At 31.5% G+C, this 24,521-nt stretch overlaps 1 protein-coding gene across 5 annotated transcripts; it reads left to right on the top strand.

The window, feature by feature from the left end:
• The first annotated feature begins 1,630 nt into the window (after window positions 1-1,630).
• LDA (limit dextrinase) lies at window positions 1,631-24,425 on the top strand. 5 transcript variants are annotated; one of them, XM_088885951.1, is made up of 29 exons: window positions 1,811-1,951; window positions 3,283-3,416; window positions 3,592-3,727; window positions 3,809-3,861; window positions 4,016-4,124; window positions 4,510-4,646; window positions 4,763-4,962; window positions 5,050-5,199; window positions 5,539-5,599; window positions 5,927-6,047; window positions 7,922-8,012; window positions 8,126-8,219; window positions 8,336-8,431; window positions 8,914-9,054; window positions 9,605-9,655; window positions 10,554-10,624; window positions 10,781-10,873; window positions 11,722-11,812; window positions 11,935-12,006; window positions 18,000-18,056; window positions 18,938-19,006; window positions 19,149-19,205; window positions 19,292-19,366; window positions 22,498-22,586; window positions 22,795-22,872; window positions 22,975-23,113; window positions 23,479-23,588; window positions 23,676-23,775; window positions 24,052-24,425. In XM_088885951.1, exons 3-29 carry the CDS (start codon window positions 3,598-3,600, stop codon window positions 24,160-24,162), a joined length of 2,646 nt encoding a protein of 881 aa, XP_088742077.1. In that variant the 5' UTR covers window positions 1,811-1,951; window positions 3,283-3,416; window positions 3,592-3,597; the 3' UTR covers window positions 24,163-24,425. The 5 variants fall into 5 exon arrangements, with proteins under 5 accessions (XP_011091802.2, XP_088742074.1, XP_088742077.1 ...); XM_088885949.1 differs by having other exon boundaries at window positions 3,561-3,727; XM_088885950.1 differs by having other exon boundaries at window positions 3,283-3,495.
• Window positions 24,426-24,521: the final 96 nt, after the last annotated feature.

Below are 24,521 nucleotides of genomic sequence, written 5' to 3'. Positions count from 1 at the left end.
CAATTGAAGAAATATTCAGCAAACAAGGAGGAAGATGACCGCAATTAGCCCAGCCGTTCGCAGCTTGAATTGACGAAGACGAAGGAAAAGGTGGCTGAAGGAATCTTGAATCACCAAGTTACAAGTATCGCAATGCGTAATCACATAGAGTACTTGGTGAAATGGAGGGGATCCAGCAGTGAGGAGAACACTTGGGAGCGCGTGACGAACCTCAAGGTGTTCCTACCTCTTGTTGAAGCTTACCATGCTTCCCATGCATCGAAGACGTCACCATCTCAGGTGGGGGAGAATGTCAAGGGCCGCCTGTGCACTTGGCACCCTTGACGCACATTCGGCCATGCAACTGCTCAACCCGGCCAACTAACAACCTTCACCGACAGACGCTGGACTTTTGCAAGTGTTAGAGTTCTAGGTGTAGGTCTTTTGTTTTGTACATGTTGTATGCTTGTAAATACTTTTGTTTGCTCAGGGGGACGTTTTGCCTCCTGAGGTATGATGTTCAGCCTTTTTGGTGTCTACTGCCATAAATAGAAAAATCTTTTTAAGACTATTATAGGGGGGGATGAGTTCTCGAAGCTTGGTGTAGTGTTGCGTGCTAGTGTCCCCCTTAAAAGGTGATCCCCTTGCGCTAGCACCATTTGTACAATATATATGCAATTTGCAATTCAATGAAATCCACATTCTGAATCTCGTGCTCAATTTACTGTTTTCCTACTGCACCTTGCACTGTTGTTGTTGCTGTTGCGATCTGTGTTGCTATTCCTGTTGGCGGCGCTGTGTGAGTGTTGGAGGGAGTTTGGTTGTTGTGTTGCTATTGGCGGAAGTAGTCGTTTACTGCGGACTGCTAGCCACATGATGTCCCTTTTCCTGCATCGCGGAAGGCGCCTCGTGAGACTAGGGGAGGCTGCGCTCGAACTAGAACTAGACACTGAACTAGAGGAAGACATTTAAGAATAGGAAAGAATTTAAGTACCTGGAAGAAAAGGAGGCTAAGAACGAAGATGATCTCCTTGAGTAGCTCATAAGCGATTACAGAAGGGGCGGTCAAGAGGGTCAAATGAGGGCCTATACATAGGGGGAAAGTAAAAAAGCGCGCCTTTTTAGGAGCAACAGAATGATGACATGTCAGCGATGATCTACGGCTGAGGGATGACGATCTGACAAGGGACTCATCGACTTCTCCTAGTGTAATTAATAACACTAGAAGAAGATAGTGAGTAATGATAGGTAATAGCCCCCAATCAACAAAAGGATAAAAACACCCCTCAACCTAAGGAAAATTACAAAAAGAGGACAAGATCTACGTGCTGATCAACGGGTCGGGTCGCCGATCGGACCCGCTCAATCCAACCCGAAACCGAGACCCAAATTATCGGCCGTTAGATCTTCTGACAAGTTTATCTCATATATTGCCACGTGAAGTCACCTTATACGGTATACAAAACTATAAATATAGTCAAACATGAGTATTTATGATATGTTCATTTAATGCTATTTCGATCATATTAAGCGTTCCAATCATATTCGACCCCGTTTTTTCTAATTTAAGTAGGGAAATCCTTAGTTGAGGGCTTCTCGCAAGTATAACGTGTTTTTTTGTTCTCAACATCCACTTTATATGAAGCTTTGGTAAAGTCGGGACGTGACCTACATCCATCTAAGGCGGACTGTATTATGGTTAGGGAGCTTCACATATAGTGAGAGGTAGTACCGCATACACACAACGAAGTTAATGTCTCTTTTACGTTCATCCGCTCCATTCTTGTCCGCATCCAAGAAATCCAGGTCCCCTTGTCTTCCTCTCCCAGCTCGGCCACTGTCGACATGTTCGACTCGACGGCGACTTAGTGGCTGCCGCCCTATTGTCAAGCTCAGGGCTTCCTCTAAACGCCGCTGTTCCGCAGCCATGGCCATTCATGAAGGCTCCACTTCTTCCTCTTCTCCTCTTCAGGTTTCGCTCTGTTCTTTAATTTTTTGTCATTTATGGTGCAGATAGTTTTTTTTTTTTGGATTGTAATGGTGAACCACAAAGTATCGGATGACCATCTACTTTTAGTTTTATCTTCATGGGTAGGAAATGATTGGAATAAGATGAAAGAAGTTAAATTATATTTAAAGATATAAATGAATTGGTATGAAGATATAGCAATAACAAATGCGCTTCAAATTTTTGCTTCTGGTAATTTGCCTCTTGAGAGAGCCCATGGAGTTGAAGAAGCTAAAAGAAGAAATTTATTCAGCTTTTTCACTAGATAAAAATCAAGATTGTCTTGCATATGGCTCAATTGTGTTTCAACCCGATCTTTCAATTGTATGTTTTTGAAAAAGAGAAGAATGGGATTTAGCTTTGCTTAGCGGAGGTGTACGACCTTTCGTTGTTCATGGCAAAAAGAATCAAGGCAAAGCGAAGATATATTATATAGAATAGTTTCTGTTAGGAAATAACTCTAGGAGATTGTGAAAGTGTGTGGAACAAGATTTATTTGATTCATAGAATTTTCAACTTTTGCTCAAAATTGGTCTATACTATGATAGTTCCATCAAAATTATGACAAAAGTCGCTCATCAACTATTATACTAAGGGTGCCTGTAAAGCATTATAAAAAACAATTTTATCCCTGATGAATTTTTTGAAAGCATTGTATAGTTGGGACCTGGATGTAATGTGGGTTCAATCTCCACCCCCAACAATACCTGTGTTCTGTTTTCTTCTTGTTTGAGAAATTCATATCATGAGAAGATGATAGTAGTGAAGGGGAAAGATAGAATATAAAGTATGCTAGTGTTGATGGTTTTCTTTTACTCTTTCTTTTGGGATTGGGGGTCGGGGTGCGAGAAGATGGAGATGAGAGCTGTTGGGACCAACCATATTTCAATTTCTAGTTTTAATTCACTTCCTGAGAAAAGATACAAGGTATAAAATCAGACAGTTAGCGGATTCACCTATTATGTTTCATTTGTTAGCTAATGAAACTGTAGCAACATTAACAAATATTTTGCTTAAGATTGCTTAAAGGATTTGTAGCTACATGTGGAAGTTAGCTCGAGTCAGATGCTAAAGATGGAATGAAGTCATTATGGGTTCTGTGAAGCTAGGTCGCAAATCCATATCAAAACAAAGAATGTTTCAAAAACTCAAATTGCTTGAGATTACTTTAGTGGTTAACTTCTACTATTCTTGAGTTAAAGGTTTACTAGAGTTAATTGGCTTAATGATGGATGATCACTTCCTTTTAAGCAATGGGTTCTGGAATCAGTAGTGATCCTTTACTTTGTCTGCAGCATGTAAAGAAAATTCACACAGAATAGACCTTTCCATAGGAAGAAAACAAAATGGAGTCAACAACAAAGTGGGCCTTCATACGACTGTAACACAATTTTAAAATCACAAGGAGCTACTTCTCTCTAACACCAAAGTAAGGACACAGGGGGAGTAAAAACTTGTATGGCCTCTGTTATTTCAGAGAACAAACTTATCATTTTTATTGCTTTCAGGTTGTCTTTCATTCTTGTTTCCTTTTTGGTCTGACAAAGAGTTCTAACTGTGTATTTCTACTCAGCAAGTGCTCTTGCTTTTATACACAATTGCAGGATGGCATGTTGTATGCTCAAGCATTTTGGGTCAGTAAATCAATAATTGCTTGGGATGTGGATGCTGGAGATGGATCATGTTGTCTCTTCAGCAGTAAAAATGCTAGTCTGTCTGTAGCAAATGGGGAAATTCACGGTTTATGCTTCAAAAATCTGCCTCCTGATTATTCGTTTAGCTATGAACAAGAAAACTGATCTTCAATCCTTGTCCAAACAGGTTATGATACAAAAATTAAGCTTGAAGAAAGTAATGAAAGGCTTCCAGAACATGTGAGATACATATCATGTGGAATATTAAACACTTACTTCCTTGTGCCGATGGCTTAGCTTTTATTTGCTTTATTAGAAAGAAAAATAATTTATATGATCCACCAATCAAGTTTAATTCAAGGTCTGATCTTTGCTGACTACTCTATGGTGGCAGGTAACTGAAAAATTCCCTCACATCCGGGATTTGAAACACTTCCAAGTTCCACCAGCTCTGGATGTCAAAACTATATTAAAACACCAATTAGCAGTTGCTGTATTGAGATGTAAGAGCAACATTTGTGCTTCCTATTTTATCATTAGAGGGTCTTGTTAGTGGTCTATATACATGTGATCGCATATTGAATTAGCTCAAGAATTTTCGAACACTGAAACTTGACATTTAAAAGCTCCTTGTTATTTCCTCAAATTGCATAATTGATCAGCTTAAGTTTTGTGACATATCCTCTTGAGTGTTTGTCAGCGTATAAAAACTTGTAATGAATTAGATAATTTTACCATAATTCTTTTGCAACTTTGATAGGAAGAGATGGGACTTTGAGAGAAAGAAGTTATATAGTACAGGCTATTAGCTGTTTTCTAGTTCCTTTTACCTCTTTCTTTCATAAATTTTAGAATAGGTCCAAACTTGCCTGATTGAAATATATGCAGCAGAAGGAGAATGCACCTGTATCACTGGTCTGCAGTTAGCAGGTGTCCTAGATGAACTATTCACTTATAATGGTCCTCTTGGCACAATATTTTCTTCTGAAGCTATTTCTCTGTACCTTTGGGCACCCACAGCACAGGTAAAAACATTATATCTATCTTTTTGTTCAAAATCTTCCTCCACTTGCGTACTCAACTTTTTGGACTCTTGTTCAATCTCACTTGGGCATTGCCATTATCATATGTGTATAAACAGGAAGTGAATGTGCTTATTTATTTGGAACCTGAGGGTGGCGATCCCTTAGAGTTTATTGAGCTTGAGGAGTCGCATGGAGTTTGGAGTACTAAAGGGCCAGTGACTTGGGAGGGCTATTACTATGTCTATGAAGTCTCTGTCTACCATCCCAGCACATTGCAAATTGAAAAGTGTATTGCAAATGATCCATATGCAAGAGGGTACGTTGATCATCTGTTCACACAATTGACTGATGAAAATATTGACGGACCTCTGTTTGATGTGTCCATCATTTAATGTCAGTGTAGGTTATCAGCTGATGGCAGGCGAACCCTTATAGTGAATGTTGATTCTGAGACTGCGAAACCTAAAGCATGGGATAATTTGGTAGATGAAAAGCCAAATCTTCTTTCGTTTTCTGACATCAGTATTTATGAGTTGCATGTAAGAGACTTCAGGTAGCAATGGACCAAGCTTGTCTTATGTAATACTTTCAAGTCCTCCATTAAAGAATATTAGTTCATACAAGTCTAGGCTTTTGTTCTTCAAGCGTTCTTGGTCTACATGAGGAACCTGACCTTGCTAAACTGTTGACCAGTCGATATCTTAGCAATGATGAAATCTTTTGTCTTTTCAATCTTCTCCAGCAAGTTTATATTAAACGGTCTTCTGGAAATATTTTCAACTCCTCTTTCTTTTTGAGATTGTAAAATGTAACATCAATGATGACTAGTATTTGAGCTTGATAAGCACTTTGCAGGCATTTATTCCCTCTATTTATTTGCTTTCTGTTGCAGTTCCAGTGATAATACTGTTCCTTCAGACTTTCGTGGTGGCTACCTTGCCTTTACTTTGCCGGTAATCTTAGTGACCAGTTCCCTTGTATTCTTGGCTCATATCTATGTATCAACAATTTCTAGTAATTTTTAGTTTATTTGTTCTTTTCAATTTGTTTATTATTTAACAGTTATACATCTTGCCGTAATCGGGTGATGTCAATTAACTTTGTCTGCAATTAGGGCAAAGCCAATGCCAAAGGAAACTGCAAAGCTGGCTTCCCAACCATTCGATTAAAGAAATGATAATGCTTGAGAAAAATACTATTGGTTGAATGAGAATTTTTTTTTACATTAGATATTTCAAAACTTGAGTTCATCTTGATAATAGAGCTCCTTGTGCTTGAAGGCCTCAGCTGGAATGCTTCATCTTAAAAAGTTATCACGCGCTGGTATCACACACATTCATCTGCTGCCTACCTTCCAGTTTGCAGGTGTTGATGATAAGAAGGATAAATGGCAGCATGTAGGTACAAAATCCATATTCATTATGCTTGTTTTCCATCTCTATAGTTTGTCTCTGTATTTGGAACAAATAAGTTGCTTGTATTTGCTTCTGTCTGTTGTTCAACTAAATTATTTCATGATTTTTATGCTTGAAAACTAATTAAATGGTTTTATTTTCTCACCAAGGGTTACATTCAAAATCAGGAATTTGTTGACTTTTGTGGTGGCAATAGATTTGGATGACAGTAGAATCTGTTATGAATGTGATGTTTAGGACTGAGACACAAACAATGTGGACTTCTGTTTTTTCTGAAAGCATAGCACAACTTAATTTGGAGCTTAACTTGGTGCAGGAAAATAGATTTCAACTCATCTTCAATTTCTACTGCCAATAGTTTCTTCAGCTACTAGCAGAAAGGAATCTGATCAAATTATAGATTTATGTTTGCCAATTTTTATCTGCGTGATCCTTATGTTACATTCCAGAAATAAAATTAGAAGCCAAAACTTTAGTACCATTCTGCCACATTTCATGCTTCAAAGAATTTTGGTCAATTAGAAAGCTCGAATTTACCATATTCAATGTGATTTGAGCTTTCTATACAACGAAAAAACCCAGTATGGTGAAGTAAAATTTGGCATTTAAATTCAATGAGTTTTATTGGGTAAGTTCAATATTAGATAGCCTTACTGCGGGTTTAACAGCTTTCTACATAACTAGGTTCATGGCCCTTGAAAAAGGCTATCAAATAATGATGTGAAATTTGATACCCTACGAAGATGTCTACTTTTATCTTTCTATGTACACATATTTATATATACAGTATGTGTTGGCGGGGGGGGGGGGGGGAGGGTGTTCCTAACCATTTTATCTTCTACAACTTCTTAGAAATTATCATTTCTCTTGCTTGTGTAGACATGTTTGTGACTGCAATATAAGCTTAATGCACTTACAGCTGTACTTATTACTCAAACTCTTTAAGCTGTGAGTTTTTGCAATAAGAGCACTAATGAAGGATCATGTAAACAAATTAAAGTCATGTGTTGCAAAGTTGTATGCACCAGGACTGAGATGATCGAATTGGGATTCCAGGGCTTTGAACTATTAACTGTCAAGGACAAACTTAACAGCAACATCCGTGCAATTAAAAGAGCTCTTAGATAAAACTCTCTTCTGTTTGACCTCCTCATGGGATTTGTGAGAAAGTATCAATTAGTGATAGTCAAGGATCTGAGTCACATGCTTCCCTGCTTGAGTGACCCTCACCCTCCAAGATAGCAAAGTACTTCTCAGAAAGCCATGGACAAGCACCTGAACCATATGAGGGGAGATGGCAGCAAATCCATTTATGAAATTGCTAGGATGACATGGGCTGAGAGAATATGCATCTTTTGCCAGTGGATAACTTTGATTAAAATTTAAGCTACTCTTTGTACGAATGGGGGAAAAAAGAGGAAGAAAGATGATTGTCCCCTGATGATTTATGAAACTATGTGGAAGATGACATATATGTTCCTTCAAAATTTATGCTTGTGTTGGTTAGATATCAGTTGTAGCTTGAAAGTAAAACAAGCAACTGAGTCCTGAGAAGCTTCTAATAATACTACTTCATAAAAGGGATGAGAAAATTAAACCAAAGAACTCACAGCATAGTTTTATTTTCTATTCTCTTTTGGCTTATATACTTATCTGTTCTTCTTCTCTTCTGTCTTATCTTATATGTTGCTAAACAGCGCAGAACACAAGAAATGATTAGGTGAACTTAAATGATTGGTGGCTTTATTTTGACCATTTAATGGTCATATAATCTTCCATAATACCTTCTTATTCTTTCCGTAAATAGTATCATACCATGTTTCTTGGTCTACATGTGAATGATATAAATCCTTCACCCAGATTTTCCGATGCTCGAATCATTTCCAACAGACTCCGAAGAACAACAGGCTTGCATCATAGCTATCCAGAATGCAGATGGGTATAACTGGGGGTAAGATATTGTCTCATAATATAAATCCTGTAACAATGTTTAAATTTTTCTTGGCTGATTTAGTTTATTTAACACCCTTTTCGTGGAAATCCTTTTCAATGATGTCTGAAAAGCTATAATCCAGTTCTCTGGGGTGTCCCAAAAGGGAGCTATGCAAGCAATCCTAATGGTTCTTGCCGCATAATAGAGTTTCGGAAGATGGTGCAGGTATATATTTGCTTTACTAGGCGATTCGTCTTATCTTCATTTTCATCTAGATCATGCAGATGGTCTTCCCTATAATCCTTATTATTGTTTGCTAAAGATGATTTATTTGATGTCAGGCACTAAATCGCATTGGTCTGCGTGTTGTACTGGATGTTGTTTACAATCATTTACATGCAAGTGGTCCTCATGATGATTACTCTGTCTTGGACAAGGTCATGTGAAATTGTTTAATTCTTTTATTCTGACTTACCTGTACATTCTAATATCATACATAATCATGTAATTGTTTAGAGTAGCCTTGATGAATACTTTCTCATCCATTCTTAAATTTCTTGCTTAATATATTTAGAGTAGTCATGATGAATACTTTCTGCCTTGAACCTTCTCTCTAAGCTATCCATTAAAACCATATGCTTTAAAACCTAAAGGCAATCAAATGTTGATGTAAAATGTATGTAATAACTTGCTTCCTTTTTCTCCCTCTCCTTGGAATACTTTTTTATCATCAGTTTGCTATTTCTTCCCTATCTTCTTGCATTGTCAGGATAAGTACATTATAACACACACTTGATAACTTATAATGTCTAATTGACAAGATTTAGGTGGTTTTGCCCAAAAACGTATCTAACTGTGGAATAGCAGGAAAGTACATGGTTAGTACTTCAAAATAATTGTAACACCAAATAAATTGCAGATAGTTCCAGGTTACTACCTCAGAAGGAACCTTGATGGCTTTATTGAGCATAGTACCTGCATAAACAATACAGCTAGTGAACATTCTATGGTTGAACGGTTGATTATCGATGATCTTCTCCACTGGGCTGTCAATTATAAGGTAACGTTTTCAATTGAACACTTGCTTCATTTATCTCTGGTAGGTCAAACTCAATAACATAGACTACTTATGACATTTGCCACTAGTTGCTCTGCTTCCTACTTCAGTAACTTGTATGAAACACCATAGAAATCTAGTAACATTTTCCTAATAGATTTATCAATTGTGCAGAATTTTAGATTCTCCCATGTAACAAAGCTGCTTTAGTCTTCAAAGTTACAGATTCTCCAGCTTCTTGTCTGTCTAAAGGACTGGCCTTTGTACTCAGAGTCTAGTTATTTTGTGATTTATGGCATCTGATATCTCACAATATGTACCTTGAGAATAAACCCTTAAATTCATAATATTATACCCACATCAGTATTTTGGATTCTGCCTTGATTCTTGTCTAGCTAGACAATCCTTTTTAATTAACTTTCACTCAATTGCATCCTAAAGGAACTAAATATTGACAAATCACAATGCACATGGCCACTTATGGCTATGAAAATTTGTTTTGATATGATTTCTTCATATTATTATTTCTAATAATTATTTGGTGGTATTGCAGGTTGATGGATTTCGTTTTGACCTCATGGGTCATATAATGAAACGTACAATGGTATGGACATGCATTCCATCATATACTTTTCGTGTTAAAGAATTTTATCTTATATCCATTTCAGGCCAAGAGATTTTCAAGTGAAATTCTAGGAGTTAGTTTCGCTGAAGAAAACCAGTTTCTTGAAAAGAGGAAGACTAGAAAATTTATTACTTTCAATACTTCAAGCGAGTTCAGGAGCAAGCTAGTTTTTCTCACCATGCAACATGGAATATGTCCTGCAAACCTTGAGGTCTTTAAATTCCTACAAGTGCGTCGATATCTGGATATGGTGAATGAGTAAAAGATTATGGGAAAAAAAAGAAGATAAAGCAATGTCAACTTATATACTTATGCAAAAGAGTAGAAAAGTTGCACGAAGATTTATTGAAGTTATCTGAAAGGAAAATTTCTTAATTTACTTGACATAAAGACAAGGAAATGCAAAGGAGGCAAGCAACCAAGGAGTAAGTAACTATGTGAAAGAAAATATGGGGATTAGAAGGACAAATGGATCAAACACCATCTTAAGGAAAACTCGAGTATTGTGAACTTGTAACTTATGCTTCAAGCAGTCTCTCTTCTTCTCACTTGAACTTATGCCACAAGTAGTATCTCTTCGTTTCAGTTGATTAATGATATATATTATACCATTCAAAGGAGAAATTTACTACCTCTGAAATATATGATTTATGCAGCAAGCAAGCATCTCTTTTTCTTACAGCTTATTGCGTTATGCAGTACTTAGTTTATCTTGATTGGAATTGTTTGTTTTTAATTGATTGTCAAGAAAAGAGAAAAGAAAAAAAAAGGAAAAAGAAAGGGGCACAATTTTCTTTCTTCTTATATTTGGTTGTTTGTGATAAATAATGGCATTTGAGTATGATATGAATTTTTTTGACTTGCTTCTTAATTTCAGGTAAAGGCTAGAAGTGCACTCCAGAGTTTATCAAAGCACAACGATGGAGTAGATGGCTCTGGCATCTATATGTATGTTGGGAGGATTGAATCGGAATTATTTCGTATTCATTTATTTCTTTGTACTTGCATCATTATTTTGTCCTAATATACTGTCTTTTTAAAATTAGCTTCTCCTCGATTTCCTTTTTCATGTTCTAATGGCACTTTTATACTGTATTTATTTAGCTATGGTGAAGGATGGGATTTTGGAGAAGTGGCTAAGAATGGGCGCGGCGTAAATGCATCACAGTTCAACCTTTGTGAAACTGGAATAGGGAGGTACTATTCTCACCCACATCCAAAAGTTCTTTGAAGATAAAATCAAATTCTTCCACCAACAGCTTTTCCCAAACAACTAAACTGCAGTATATTTTTATACGAAGAAATTACTTCTTGTATACAACTAACATATCATGATAAAAATAGGAATGGGTATTATTATGAATTCTTTTGAGCTTACTGAAGCTCAGTTCCATGGCAAGTTTCAGCCGCTCATGAGATTAAAAACAGAAATGTACAACCAAACATAGCATATAGTTTTATGTGCATGCACTAAAGTCTACTTTGTAGATGGAGAAACATCTTGATCGTATTTTCCATTTTTGTTGATCAAGATCAATTATAAGATTTTAAAAAAGTAATCCTATCATTATTTATTTGCTACACTCAAAGGAATTCAGGTATATTGTCCTTATGGATCAAGATTCAAGATCAATTATGATACTTCGAAAACGTAATCCAGTACTTATTTATTTGCTAAACTCTAGCTAAAGAATTTAGGTAGATTGTCCTTATGTTTACCATAGAAGTAATTCCATTATATACACATAATTGCCAAAAGTTCTATCAGAAATTACTTTATTCGGCATATTTTGTGGCCTTGTCTTTTAATTATTCTTTAACTGATGCTAACTTAATCAAGATTCAAGAATATGTAGTAAAAAATAGAAAAGATCAAGAAAATTTTGCTCATTTCTTTTTCTATTGAAGTGAAAATTCATAGCCACACCCACATTGACTTGTATAAGTGTTGTTAATTAGAAGATGGCTAACTTCAATAATCTTTAAATATTGGATGTTGAACTTTGTTCGTTCAAGTTGGTAAATTATTTGAGACATGATATTAGCTTCAATGACCGGATTCGAGATGCAATGCTTGGAGGATCTCCATTTGGACATCCACTTCAACAAGGTTTCATGACAGGTTTGTCTTTGGAGGTAATCACTTATATCAACAATTGGTCCTTCATTGGATTAAAAAATTTAGTTTGAAATTTTTATTAGTTACGTTTTGATGTTTCTGTATTAATAGTGAATTTACTTTTGCTTTATTTCTTTAGCCCAATGACCATGACCATGGAAGCAAATCTACTGTCGACCATATGTTGGCTATATTGAAGGATCATATTCAGGTATCTTATCCTATAAAAACATTATATCCTATGAAAATATTGTAATTAATTAAAGAAGTAAGGTAATAATATCTCATATTGATATTGAACTGGATATACAGAATAGTAAATTAACAAAATAAATAATTTGAAATAATCTCGAATTACTTATTTAGAAAACTGCAACGGGTACATGTGTTGGATAAAGAATATTATTTGCTATAAGAAATTAAGAATAAAAGTAATGAAATATGTTATTTCATTATTCAACGTAATGTTATTTTTACGGTGCTTAAACTTTTTAATTTCTAATTTTCTTTTTTTTAACAAAATCTCATATCCCAAATAATATTCTTCTATAACTAATGATTTATTACAAAAAAAATGACTAGTATATTATACGACCTAACTAAAATTATGATTACTTGATAAACTTTTCACATATTATTATATAAGTAATGAAAAAAATATTTCAATATGAAGTATTTAAAAAACTTAAACTTAATGAATATTTAAAACCTATTTTAAGACCTAATTTTTTATGTTCATTGTTGATTTGGTTCTTTCTTTTTGTTTGACATTAACGGCACTAAAAATTCTTCTTTGTTTTATTTTATACGATCTCCTTATTTGTGCCTACTTTGGATTCTTTTTAAAAATATAACTTCTCTTGTGGTTGTTGATTTGATTTTCTTTCTTCACTTTAAATTGTAAAATATAAACTATAAACGTTAGGTCGGAAACAAAAAGTGCATTAGTATTTTCTTCAATATTTTGCTACTTTTTAGATTCTCAGTAATTTTTTATAAATTTAGTATAAATTAATATTAAATATAATATTTCAAGTAAAACTCTGTAAAGGTGAAGTTGATAGTAATAAAGAAGCCAGTTACTTAACAAACTCCATATACTCTTAGATAATTCATAATTTGAACAAACTTATGTCATGAGAAATAAATTACTTTTAAAAATTTTGGCTAATATTCAAAGTTCAAAATGCTTTATGTATATATTTTGGTTGATAGTTTGATGATGCTTTTAACATGATCTTTTGAAAAAAAAAAAAAAAAAACAGTTGTGAAGTTTTAAATTAATCTATATCTGTGACACAATATTCAATATCTTCATGTTGATATCTAACTTTTATAAATTTACATATTATCCTAGTTTTATCATAAAAGTCAAATTGATATTAATTAATGTAATCTTATTAATATTTCTTCTAAATTTTCTGTTGGCATTGATCCCTTGTAAATAAATCCTATTGGCTATTAATTTTTCTTTTAATTTTTTGTATTATATTTCATTTCATTTAGCTAAATCAACTTTGGTCTATTAAAACCATAAATTTGAGCTCTCTCGTAAAATACTTTCATTTGGCTAAGACTTTTAAAATTGTGCGTGTAAGAATTCTATTAAATTATTACTAAGACTTTACCTAATATTTTTTATGTAATAACTTCTTTTTTCTGGTTGTCACCTTATTAATTAACTTATAAAATACAAAGCAAATAGTTATATATTCTCCCTCCTTTTTATTTTTCTAAAGAAATATCTCTAGATTAATACTAATTTTAAAATCCCATGCATGTTGGTATACGTTTCATAGCTACTGCTCCCATCCAAGTCTATTTTAATTTCTATTTTCTTTAAACATAAGCACACACAGTAATGAAAATTTATTAAACATAAACACATATAGTCCTGAACATAAACAACTTTTTTTTATTAATTTAAATTTATATTATTAAGAAATTTGCTTTCAATCTAATTAATATGTCATGAAAATTCAAATAGATTTTCGCAGTTACATTAGACTTTAAAAGAGCATATCCATTTATAGAAAAAGAGTATGAGATGAAAAACTAAATGTAGTTGATCCCATATATACTAATTCATTATTTATAGTATCAATTAACAAATTTTAAAATCCATATATCAATACAATTTGAGATCAAAGGAAATTTATATATCAAAATGATTTTGCCTCTAATTTGTAATCTTAATTATTTTGTTTATCTTATTGTTACTTGTCTTCATTTAGCATGAGAGCTCCTACTCTTTTTGCATAATTTGTGATCCATACATCTTTCTTTGTTTTTTTAACTACAGTTATAATATTGATATTATAATTGATGAAAAAGTTAAAAAAGAATACTAAATTGTTATTAATTTTAACTCTATATTATTATGATTATATATTTTATTTAAGCAAATAAATGTATTATAAGAAATATAATGAATATTTAAAATAAATTAGAATCTAAAAGGGTTTCCATCATTGTAAAAAATAAATTAGGTAACAATCATGTATTAATTAGCGCATTACAAGTTAGATAGAACTTTCTCTTTTATTTATATTATGTTTATTTTATCAATATTTAATCTCTGTTTAGTATGAAGGTCCCGGTATCAGCTTTTTCCATTTCTTTTTAATGTAAAGATGTCTTTCTTTTTTTCTCTAGAATTATAATATAAATAGTATTCATGAGAAAATTAAAAAAAAAAGTAAAAGTATGTTGTTTTATAGGTCACTATATTTTAACTCGAGCACAACTTTCTCATAAAATTGTTTTCTATATGCTTATAACCTATGGTTAGAAAGCTTTTGGTCGAGTTTTATATGATTTTAGTTTTATTTGAAAATTCAAAATATTGAAAAATTTATGATAAGAAGAAACACGTATGACCAAAATTTGTAGAGTTTGGAATATAAAAGGATTTCTTATGTAATATTTATAATAATAGTATAAATAAAAATATATTAATTAAATTTCCTAGGTGCATTATAAATAATAAATGTTATTGTTACGATGTAAAAGCATACAGTTAAAAAATAAAATAATTTTTCTCCATTTTAATTATTATGTCATATTTTTCTACTTACAATACATGTGTTTTACTATAAGTAAATCTCAATTCATATAAATAAATTGGGGTCAAGATAATTATACACACAACAAATGTACACAAAAAGACACACACACACACACATTATATGTATGTCAATATTTCTAGTATATATAATAACTAAGATTAATAAATAAAAATATATAGTGATTGATTTTTTTTATATAGAGAAGTAATGCATTTGAAAATTGAAGTATGTGCGTCATATTTATTACAATATATATCAAAATAGAACAAATATCTTTATTTTTTTTTTGACTTGGTACTTTTTAATTGTAGTTTAATGTTGGCTTCAAATATTTGTTTGTATTGTCAATGAATGTTACTTTACCTTGATAATCACATCATAGAAACAAATAATTAAAATAAATGTTTGCTTTTCTCTTTCACTTTTAAATTTTAGATCTTTCATCTTTTTAATATGTTCTAATTAAAATGAAAATGTTACTATAAAGAAAACACATTGCCAATTTTGATAAAAGAATTTAGAACATAGAAAAGACACATGGTATTACATTTAAACTATATTATTATTAAAAGGAACCCCAAGTATCCCTCTTTTTTTATTGTTTAGTACATGCTAATTATTATGTTAATAGGTATTAGAAAAAACTGTTTCAAGAAACTTTTGAATATTTCATAAGGATTGTGGTACATATATAAATAAATATCTTGTATGTACAAATTTGTGTTATATTTAAAATGAAAATTATTTGTGATTAAATGACGATTGAAAGGACTTTCAAATTAAAAATTCAAATGCCAGTTGATAACATTATAATCAAATGATTAATTTCATTTAAAAAAATTCACTTAATTAATAGTTCTCTTGAATCTTCTCCTATGTATCACTAGACCTATATCTCCAATTTTTTATAAGAAGGTATGTACTATTTTACGTTTTAGATTTTTCCCTCTTATAAACTTTTAGATTTTACAATTAATTCTCTCCATGATACTTATCTTTCATCTCTATATTTGTGATGAGAAATCACAATTATTTCATGTGAAAACAATGATAACTAATCTTTTTGTTCTTTGGCCTTCTATTGAAATTTTAGATTTACAATTATTTCTCTCTATAATATTAATTTTCAATCCTTATATTTGTTTTACTCATAAAATGTTATTTTATGTTTTACATCCCTATGTTTGTATATAAAAAGTTATCATTTAAACTAATCCAGACTTTAAATTTTGCTCATGAATGAAATTAGATTTTTTATTTTTTTTTTCTAGTTGTGCAAGCAAAGAAAAAAAAATTAGTTTTTTTTTTATTTTATTTTTTAACTCTTGCACTTACTATCAATAAAGTTGTTTATAATGTAATTTTCTTGTAATAATCTCTTTATTTTATATTTTATTCATCATATTGATGGAAAACAGTTTAAATTAACAAATAACATATTATGAAATGAATTAAATAGAATAAGCATAAAAATCATTGACTAATTAAGTTAGAGTCCAATTAAAAGTTAAGCATACAGAAATTAAATTACTTATTATTGAAAATGATTAGTAGAATTTTTATAATAGACCATGTTATGAAATAAGTCTTACTAAGTTTGTTTTTCATAAATATATAACTGATTTTAACATAAATTTATTTAATGTCCTTATTTCTAATTGAAGTTTATTTCGTTGAATTTGTTGTAGTATACTATTAATTAGGTATTTTGGAATATTTATTGACACATAAAATTATATTTTCTATGCAATTTTTATTATTTTAGTTATCAAAACATACCAAGTCACTCATATTTTTATAATATCTATTATAAAATTTAACTTACATAAATTAATGGTAAATTGTCCCGTGGATTGCTTCAAAGAGATGTTTTTTTAAGTTTTTAAATCGTATCTTCTCCTAATTATATAGCATATATATTTTTTCTAGTTAGTATTAAAACTTTTAACTAGCTTTATATAATTAGTTATTATAATTTATTTTTGTTAGAATTTATCTCAATTGAACTATGTAAATAATTAACAACTATTACAAAGTTACTTATTTATACACATATTTATAAAATACTATTATATCAAAATCATAGAATTGGTGTCACAGAAAAGGACAAAACGTAAAACATGACAAATGATTCATACTTTTATGACATACATAGATATAGACAATAATATTTATCTATGATTGCATGCCCATTTTTTTCCCCAAAAAAGGGATATGTGTGGTAATGGTTTTGGTGCAGCATTTACACTTTTTGATATTTCTTTGCAAGGAGTGAACTATATCATACATTGTTGTAAAGATCAAATCATGTACACTGATATTCTGTTCTATTACATTAGAGATGATAAAAAAATCGTGCAACATACCCAGTAATTATACCTCAAAAAATCAAATTATATTTTAGTCTATCTTGCTACAAAGTATTCATTTTACATGATAATTGATTCTCATTAACATATGTTACTTCTCAAAATGCGTGCTTTACATGACAATTCATTTAATTGTTTTTCATTTGTCATCTAACCAATATATTTTAATATGTCAAATTATCTGACTAATTATAAATTCTTTCAATTTTCATGATTTTTTCTATTCATTTCGTGTTATATCATGGGGTACTTTTGTTTTAGTAAGTGTATTATATTATGAATATAGTATACAAAAAAAAAATGATGAGTAAATAAGTATAATGTGAAAGTAACTAATAGGAATAATGTGGATAATGTGAAAATAATGAATAAGAGTAATTAAACATGTGCAATGTGAAAAGTAATTAATAAATATATTATTACACATTTTATCCTTAAAAAATAATATAAAAGGTTAATTAAGTCCAATTAAAAAGAGAGAAAACCTTTTAGGTGATTCATATTTTTGTAGATATATAGAGAGAAAACATAGACCAATAATAGAAAAAATGAAGAACTACAAGAATGCATAGGCCAAGATTCCATGTCGTGTCCATATGGCAGTTGGTTTAGACAATTCTAGGTTGCACTTGATCGCCTATGTAATTCTTGTGTGCAACGAGGTAGCAGGCTTGGAGTGTAATAGTTTTGTTACTTATGTTTGTTTTCTGCTTCACATTCTTTGCCAAACCTCTTAATTTTTTTCGTGATTTTCTCGTGTAAGACAGGTTGGAATGGCTGCTAACCTCAAGGACTTTGTTTTAACAAACCATGAGGGCCAAGAGGTAACATTACCATGTAGCTCTTATAAACTACTTTAGTCATTTGTCAAATTTTTTATTGATTAAAATTTAAGCTAGCTTTAATTATTCCATTTTTTTAAATAAGTTCCACATTTTAACATATGATATGAATTCAGTCAAATTCGAATCAATCATCCTGTTTTAGACCATTGGTAGGTTGCATTTTTGTAAGTGAATATTGAAAAATAAAAACGTATCAAACTTTGAAAATAAAGTCTCTCTTCCGGTAGTAGTTCCTCATATATGTGGCAATCATGCAAATTCCCATTTGCTAAATGACATTATCATTGACATAAGCAATTGTTCAAACTTCTCATAAAACTAACTGCTCAAGAAATAATAATGTAATGATCCAACTCGTAGAAATAATTTTTCTTTACACAATGCATAAACAGTACTCAACAATTTCAAATATTTATGTAAATATTAGTATGAGATTCCCACTAATAAATTAGGAGTTACTTTCAACAATTTGAGTTAAATTTAATGAGAGAGATGGATATAACATCCCTATTTTTGTTTTCCATGATATGATAAATTACTATTGTACATAGAAAATCTGATGGATCTGTTTGAGAAGATACATTTAGCCTAAGAAAGATCTCTTTGCACAACATATGTAGAAAAAAACACCTAAGAGCTATATATATGTTATTTATGTGGCTCTTAGAGGCTTTCACACTTATTCATTTTGCAACTAAAGAAAAAGCTTTATGTTTGATCCTTGCTCTTATCTCCACGCTCATGCCATTTGTTTTCTTTATTTTGCATATCATCTACCACACTTAAAAACCTTTCCAACAATACTTTTCTGTTGCATTTCTTGGAAAAATTTGGTGTATTATCTCCTAGTCTCCAAACAGGTTAAAGGATGTGAAATTTCAATGCATGATGGAGCACCTGTTGCATATGCTTCAAGCCCCATAGAGACAGTACGGATTTTCATCTATTGCAATTGCATTATTGACCTTCTATTAGTTCTTAACGTTTTTTATTCTCATAGACGTGCTATTATTTGACTTCACACCAATTCAATTTTTTTATTTTATATATTTTTTAATCTTATGGGATTAGGTTAATTATGTTTCTGCCCATGACAATGAAACCTTGTTCGACATTGTGAGTTTAAAGGTAATTAATTCTACCATTATATTAATTCAATGAATAGTATTTCATGCACCCACACTGTATTTTAACACTAGTTGTCATTTGTCCAGACTCCGTTAAATATCTCTGTGGACGCAAGGTGTAGGATGAACCATTTAGCGACCAGCATAATAGCACTTTCCCAGGTTCGAATTTATGTATCTATATGTAAATTACTACCTTTATGTTTCCATGTTGGAGAACAACATTTTACATCCACGTTTTTACTCTAACGCCTTGTTTGTTGACTAGGATGGAATAAAAGGTTGATAGATAAATGTTGGACTGCAATAAGGAATTGTTTGGATGTGATAATTTTACCGTTTGTTTAGTTAAGATGATAAAATGTTTCATTAGAATGGATAATATAATTATGCATTTACTAATCTCCTTCTTCATAGCCAAGACAATTGTGAAACAATAAACTCACTAGCCTAACTTGTTAAGCATATGTTACAATTAGGGGTGGCAAATTGGTTATAAGCCAGCCACGTTTGACTACATAGAGAATGGATCACATATAGATAAGTAGATAGATACAAATCACCTATATCTTCCGATAATTTAGTGGACCAAAACATTTTTTTTAATCAATGTATTTTGAAAATTTATTGAATTATTATAGTTAAAACTTAATAACTTAGAGTTGAAAGAACCCTAATGTTTGGCCCAATTCTCCTGATATTTGACATAATTGTATTAACCTTAGATGACAATGTGGAAATATCAATATTACCCTCGTGGTTCTTTCGAAAAAAAGAAAAGAAAAGATCTAAATAACTTTAAAAATTAAAATGATAGAATGACCATTTTACTGTTAAACCTCGTAAAGCAAGTTGTATTTAATATTTTAGTATTATATAGGTTTTAAAACTTTGAAAACATGTATTTATTTTCTTCTTTCTTTTAACATTTTAGAATTGTTAAAGTTTAGTCTTTTTTTACAATTTTCTTTGCTTTTATTATTTTCTTGGCTGAATAGTTATTTATCCTCCAATAATATTGAAAATGAACAAATTATTCGCTTATAAAAAAAATAGTAATTTAGTCCCTTGTGTTTTAAAAAACGAAACAATTCACCTCCCCACCTAATGAGGTAAATTGCTTCATTTTTTAAAATATGGGGGTAAATTGCAACATTTAGATAAATTACTATTTTATTTTTCATAAAGGAGTTGTTTACCTATTTTCCATAATACGGGTAGGTAGATTGCAATTTACCCTTATTTTCTTCTACATCCATTTTATCCCCTTTCATTGCCACCACCCCAACCCTACATCCCAACACCTCAATCCCCTTCTTGTACTAGCACGAGGCTATCTATCCCACTTCCTCTTCCCGTCCCCCAAAGTTCGGGTGCATTAGTCGTAAACATGCATCTGCATGCTTTATATAAAAATATCTAAACGATTATGTGTATTATAGGTATATGAAATATATTATTTTAAATGAAAATAAATATTTCTATATATACACAATTATACACATAGAACTTATGTATATGTATAATTATACATATAATTGACTTAAGCAAAAACAAAATATTTGGAGATATATGTTTAGATAACTTTTGCTTTTCTTTTCCTATTTTATAAGGGTATATTGCATTTACAGTTCAAGGAATAACAATTTAATTAATAGACCAATAGGAGATTAGGACAAATTACAAAAAAGATATATTGTTTTGTGAACTAAAGAAAAGTGATTAGCACAAATTACAAAAAGAATATATTTTTGTCAACTAAAGAAAAGCTTTTTCACAAACTAAAAATAAATGGAAAAAAACAATATAATTTTTACTGTTAATTTGTGATAAAATTTAAATTACTTGGGTTACAACTTGGTTCTAAAATTATGATTGTAATTTTGTTTTCTTGTTCACAGGAGAAACATCTTTGATTGTTGACAACTTCAACATTTTACTTGTGTGATTTTTCATATAGAAATGAAAATGGAGAGTAATATACTGAAATATAAAAATTATATTTTATTTGTTTATCTTTATACACGAAAAAGATGTCCTTTTTTTAAAAATTAATTTGAGTTTAATATTTTCAATTGAGTATTTTAAGAATTAATAGGTGGAATCCACTTACTTCATAGTAATCTGCTTATTGGATGTTTGAAATAATGAAAATATGAAAAGGTTGTATTTCTATCAAAAATTAAATAAAACAAATGCTACTCGAATTTTTAAATAGTAGAAAATGAGGATATGAAATGTCAAATAGAAACAAACGGATCAAAATTTCTTGTAAATATGATATTTAGTATATTACATTATGTACAAACCAATCTGAATCATTATCTAAATTCTTTTTGTACGTACAAACTAATCTGAATCATTATGTAAATTAATTTATTCTATATTTTGAATTTTATTAAATTGATTTATGATCTAATTATATGCAATCATGTTCCTTAATTTTATTAAGAAAACTTTAAATATTAGCAAAGTATGATATGAGATATGTACTTTTAATGTATTTATATTTTTATATGAATATGGAATTATCTCACCAAAATATATTAATAACGTACACTTAATAGTATTAAAATATTAAATACACTTATGAATTTTAGATAAAATCACTTGCAAAATGAATGCATGGGCAGCATATATACATTTTACTAGTTAATTAATGAGTTACAATTAACCCCTAGGGTACTGAAAGGGCTTCAGTTAAGCTCGAAGAGCAGTATTTTTGTTTGTAAAAAATAGTCAAAAAAAGGTGCGAGTTCCTTTCCCTCTCCCAGAAGGGCACTATTGAAAGCTCAACAATTTCTTGGCGGAACCTCAATGGAGGGAACTAGGTGTTGAACGGACGTAAATACATACCAAGGAGATTAGTAGTTCTCAAACAATAAGATTCATGTAATTGTAATTAGATTATCAACCTAGCTATATATAGAGGGTTTGCATGCAATTAAATTTGTCTATTGTTATTTCTGTTTAATTCTCTATATATAGAAAGGTCTAGGGGTTGAGAATGAAATAAAAATGTACAACGTCCTGTATAATTATTCATAAACCATCATCAAGCACTCAACTAAGTTATCATGTTATAAACTAACAAAGATCAATACAAAATTTGTGCATGAGTTGATGTATGCATTCACCAATCTTAACCGATCTAAAACGTTCCAAGCTTCAAATTCTGGATTATTTAAAATATATATATATAGCTATTTTTCTTAATCAAAATAAGTAATTCTTCTCATTCTATGCTCTGTAACATTTTGTGCTGTTCGTTGTCATTAATTAATTAATCATAGGGAGTACCTTTCTTCCATGCTGGTGACGAGATTCTTCGGTCAAAATCATTAGATCGTGATTCATATAATTCTGGTGATTGGTTCAACAGGTATCTCTCCGAATCTAAATTTTAAATTCAATTATATATATATACATATATATATATATCAGGTTTTGTTGCTTTACTTCCAAATGCATATATATTCATAATTAAGATGGGGCACATTCTAGATCTGTTAGCAGCAAATGCTTTGAAACTCTATAGATCTTCCTGCAGATTCTATATATATATAATTATGTTCTTATACATCCTTCAGGTTAGACTTCAGCTACAACTCTAATAATTGGGGAGTTGGTCTTCCTCCGAAAGAAAAGAATGAGCGAAATTGGCCGCTGTAAGCATAATTTCCTTAATCCTAGTGGAAGTTAACTATTTTCATTGGATCAAGTTCTTTTATTAGATTACATGGTCATGTTCCTCTCCCTCTTATCTCCAGAATGAAAACCAGATTGGCAGATCCAGCCTTTAAGCCTCAGAGGAGTCACATTCTTGCAGCACTTGAAAACTTCTCTATCTTTATTAGTATCAGATACTCTTCACCACTTTTCCGTTTGGACACAGCGAAAGCAATTAAGGTTAGAAGAGATGTTTATGCATTTCCTTTCTGAATAAAAGGATGCAAGCATTAGAATCTGTTACTGATCGCCATCTTTATTTTAAAAAAAATATATATCATCATCGAGAAATTTGTATGGCTTGGTTAGGGTTCTTTCAGCCCACGTTGCTGAAATGGAAAGGACTTGAAGCATTTAGTTTTATTCAGTCCAGGAAGAAGTTGTTTTCTGCTTGGGGTGCCGCAGCTTTTTTTCTATAAAAACTTGACACCTAAAGAGATGGTTATAAATTATAAATCATTCAAGAGGGTTATAAAATTATAGGTTCTTGGTTGTAATGAAACCTTTTTAAAAGAATCGTTATTAAATTTCACACCTTCACCTAGGAACGAGTACGGTTCCATAATACCGGTCCATCATGGGTCCCCGGAGTGATTGTCATGAGCATCGAAGATGGCCATGATGGAGTTCCAGGACTTTCTCAGCTGGATCCCATGTTAGTAACAATTAGTTTCTGTACAATTTCCATTGCCCTGATGGCAATTATGTGAAACTAATAGTTGTATGTGTTTTGTGCTCTCAGCTACTCCTACATCGTTGTACTAATCAATGTGTGCCCAACTGGTATAACGTTCAGCAGCCCCTCTTTGAGGGGAAAAGATCTACAATTGCACCCACTACAGGTTCTTCTTTACCCCCTCAATCTGACTTGTATTGATGGGTGTTTGACGTGATTGTTGTGTTTCTTCGACTTGAAATTATTTTATCGAGAATGGTCTATTGGTAATCTGTATGATGTTGTAAGAGAAACTTGAGTGATCGTGGACTAATTAAAGAGCAGTTTATCTGTGAACTATGTGAAAAAAAATTCCTTCTAATGTTGTATTGCTTCAGAACCTGTATTAAAAAGTTACTAACAAGCTCACACCCCTCACATCTTTGTTTGACTTTGCGTCCAGATGCATTCAACCGACCACATTGTCAAGAACTCGACATATGACTCGTCCGCTGGTTCGTTCACAATACCCTCAAGAACAACTTCTGTTTTTGTTGAAGCTCGAGTTTCTTGAGACATTATGTTATCTTTGCAATATCGATGGAGTTTGACTTTATCTTTGTTAGGGAAGATATATCAGTAACTTGAGAGGATTCCAGACCCTACACTATCCATGATATATTATATGTATTTACTTGGTTTTGATTCAACCAACTAGCAGTAATCTGATGTTGGCTTGTGGAAGATTTATGGTTCCTCAGCCACTCTGTCCAAATTGTATAGTTGCAGACCTTTTTTCATAAATAAACACAACTATTATTGTGTTCATGTACACAATATGTAATTCTCCATTATTTATGATTATAATTGCTTATCTATGCTAATACAAAAGAAAGAGGGGGGGGGGGGGGGCACTCCTCATTAACATTTGGG

The sequence above is a fragment of the Sesamum indicum genome, linkage group LG10 (genome assembly GCF_026168435.1).
Source record: "Sesamum indicum cultivar Baizhima isolate 11 linkage group LG10, ASM2616843v1, whole genome shotgun sequence".
NCBI lineage: Eukaryota > Viridiplantae > Streptophyta > Magnoliopsida > Lamiales > Pedaliaceae > Sesamum > Sesamum indicum.
Note: the sequence above shows the minus strand (reverse complement) of the source record. Positions and strands in the feature narration are given on the sequence as shown.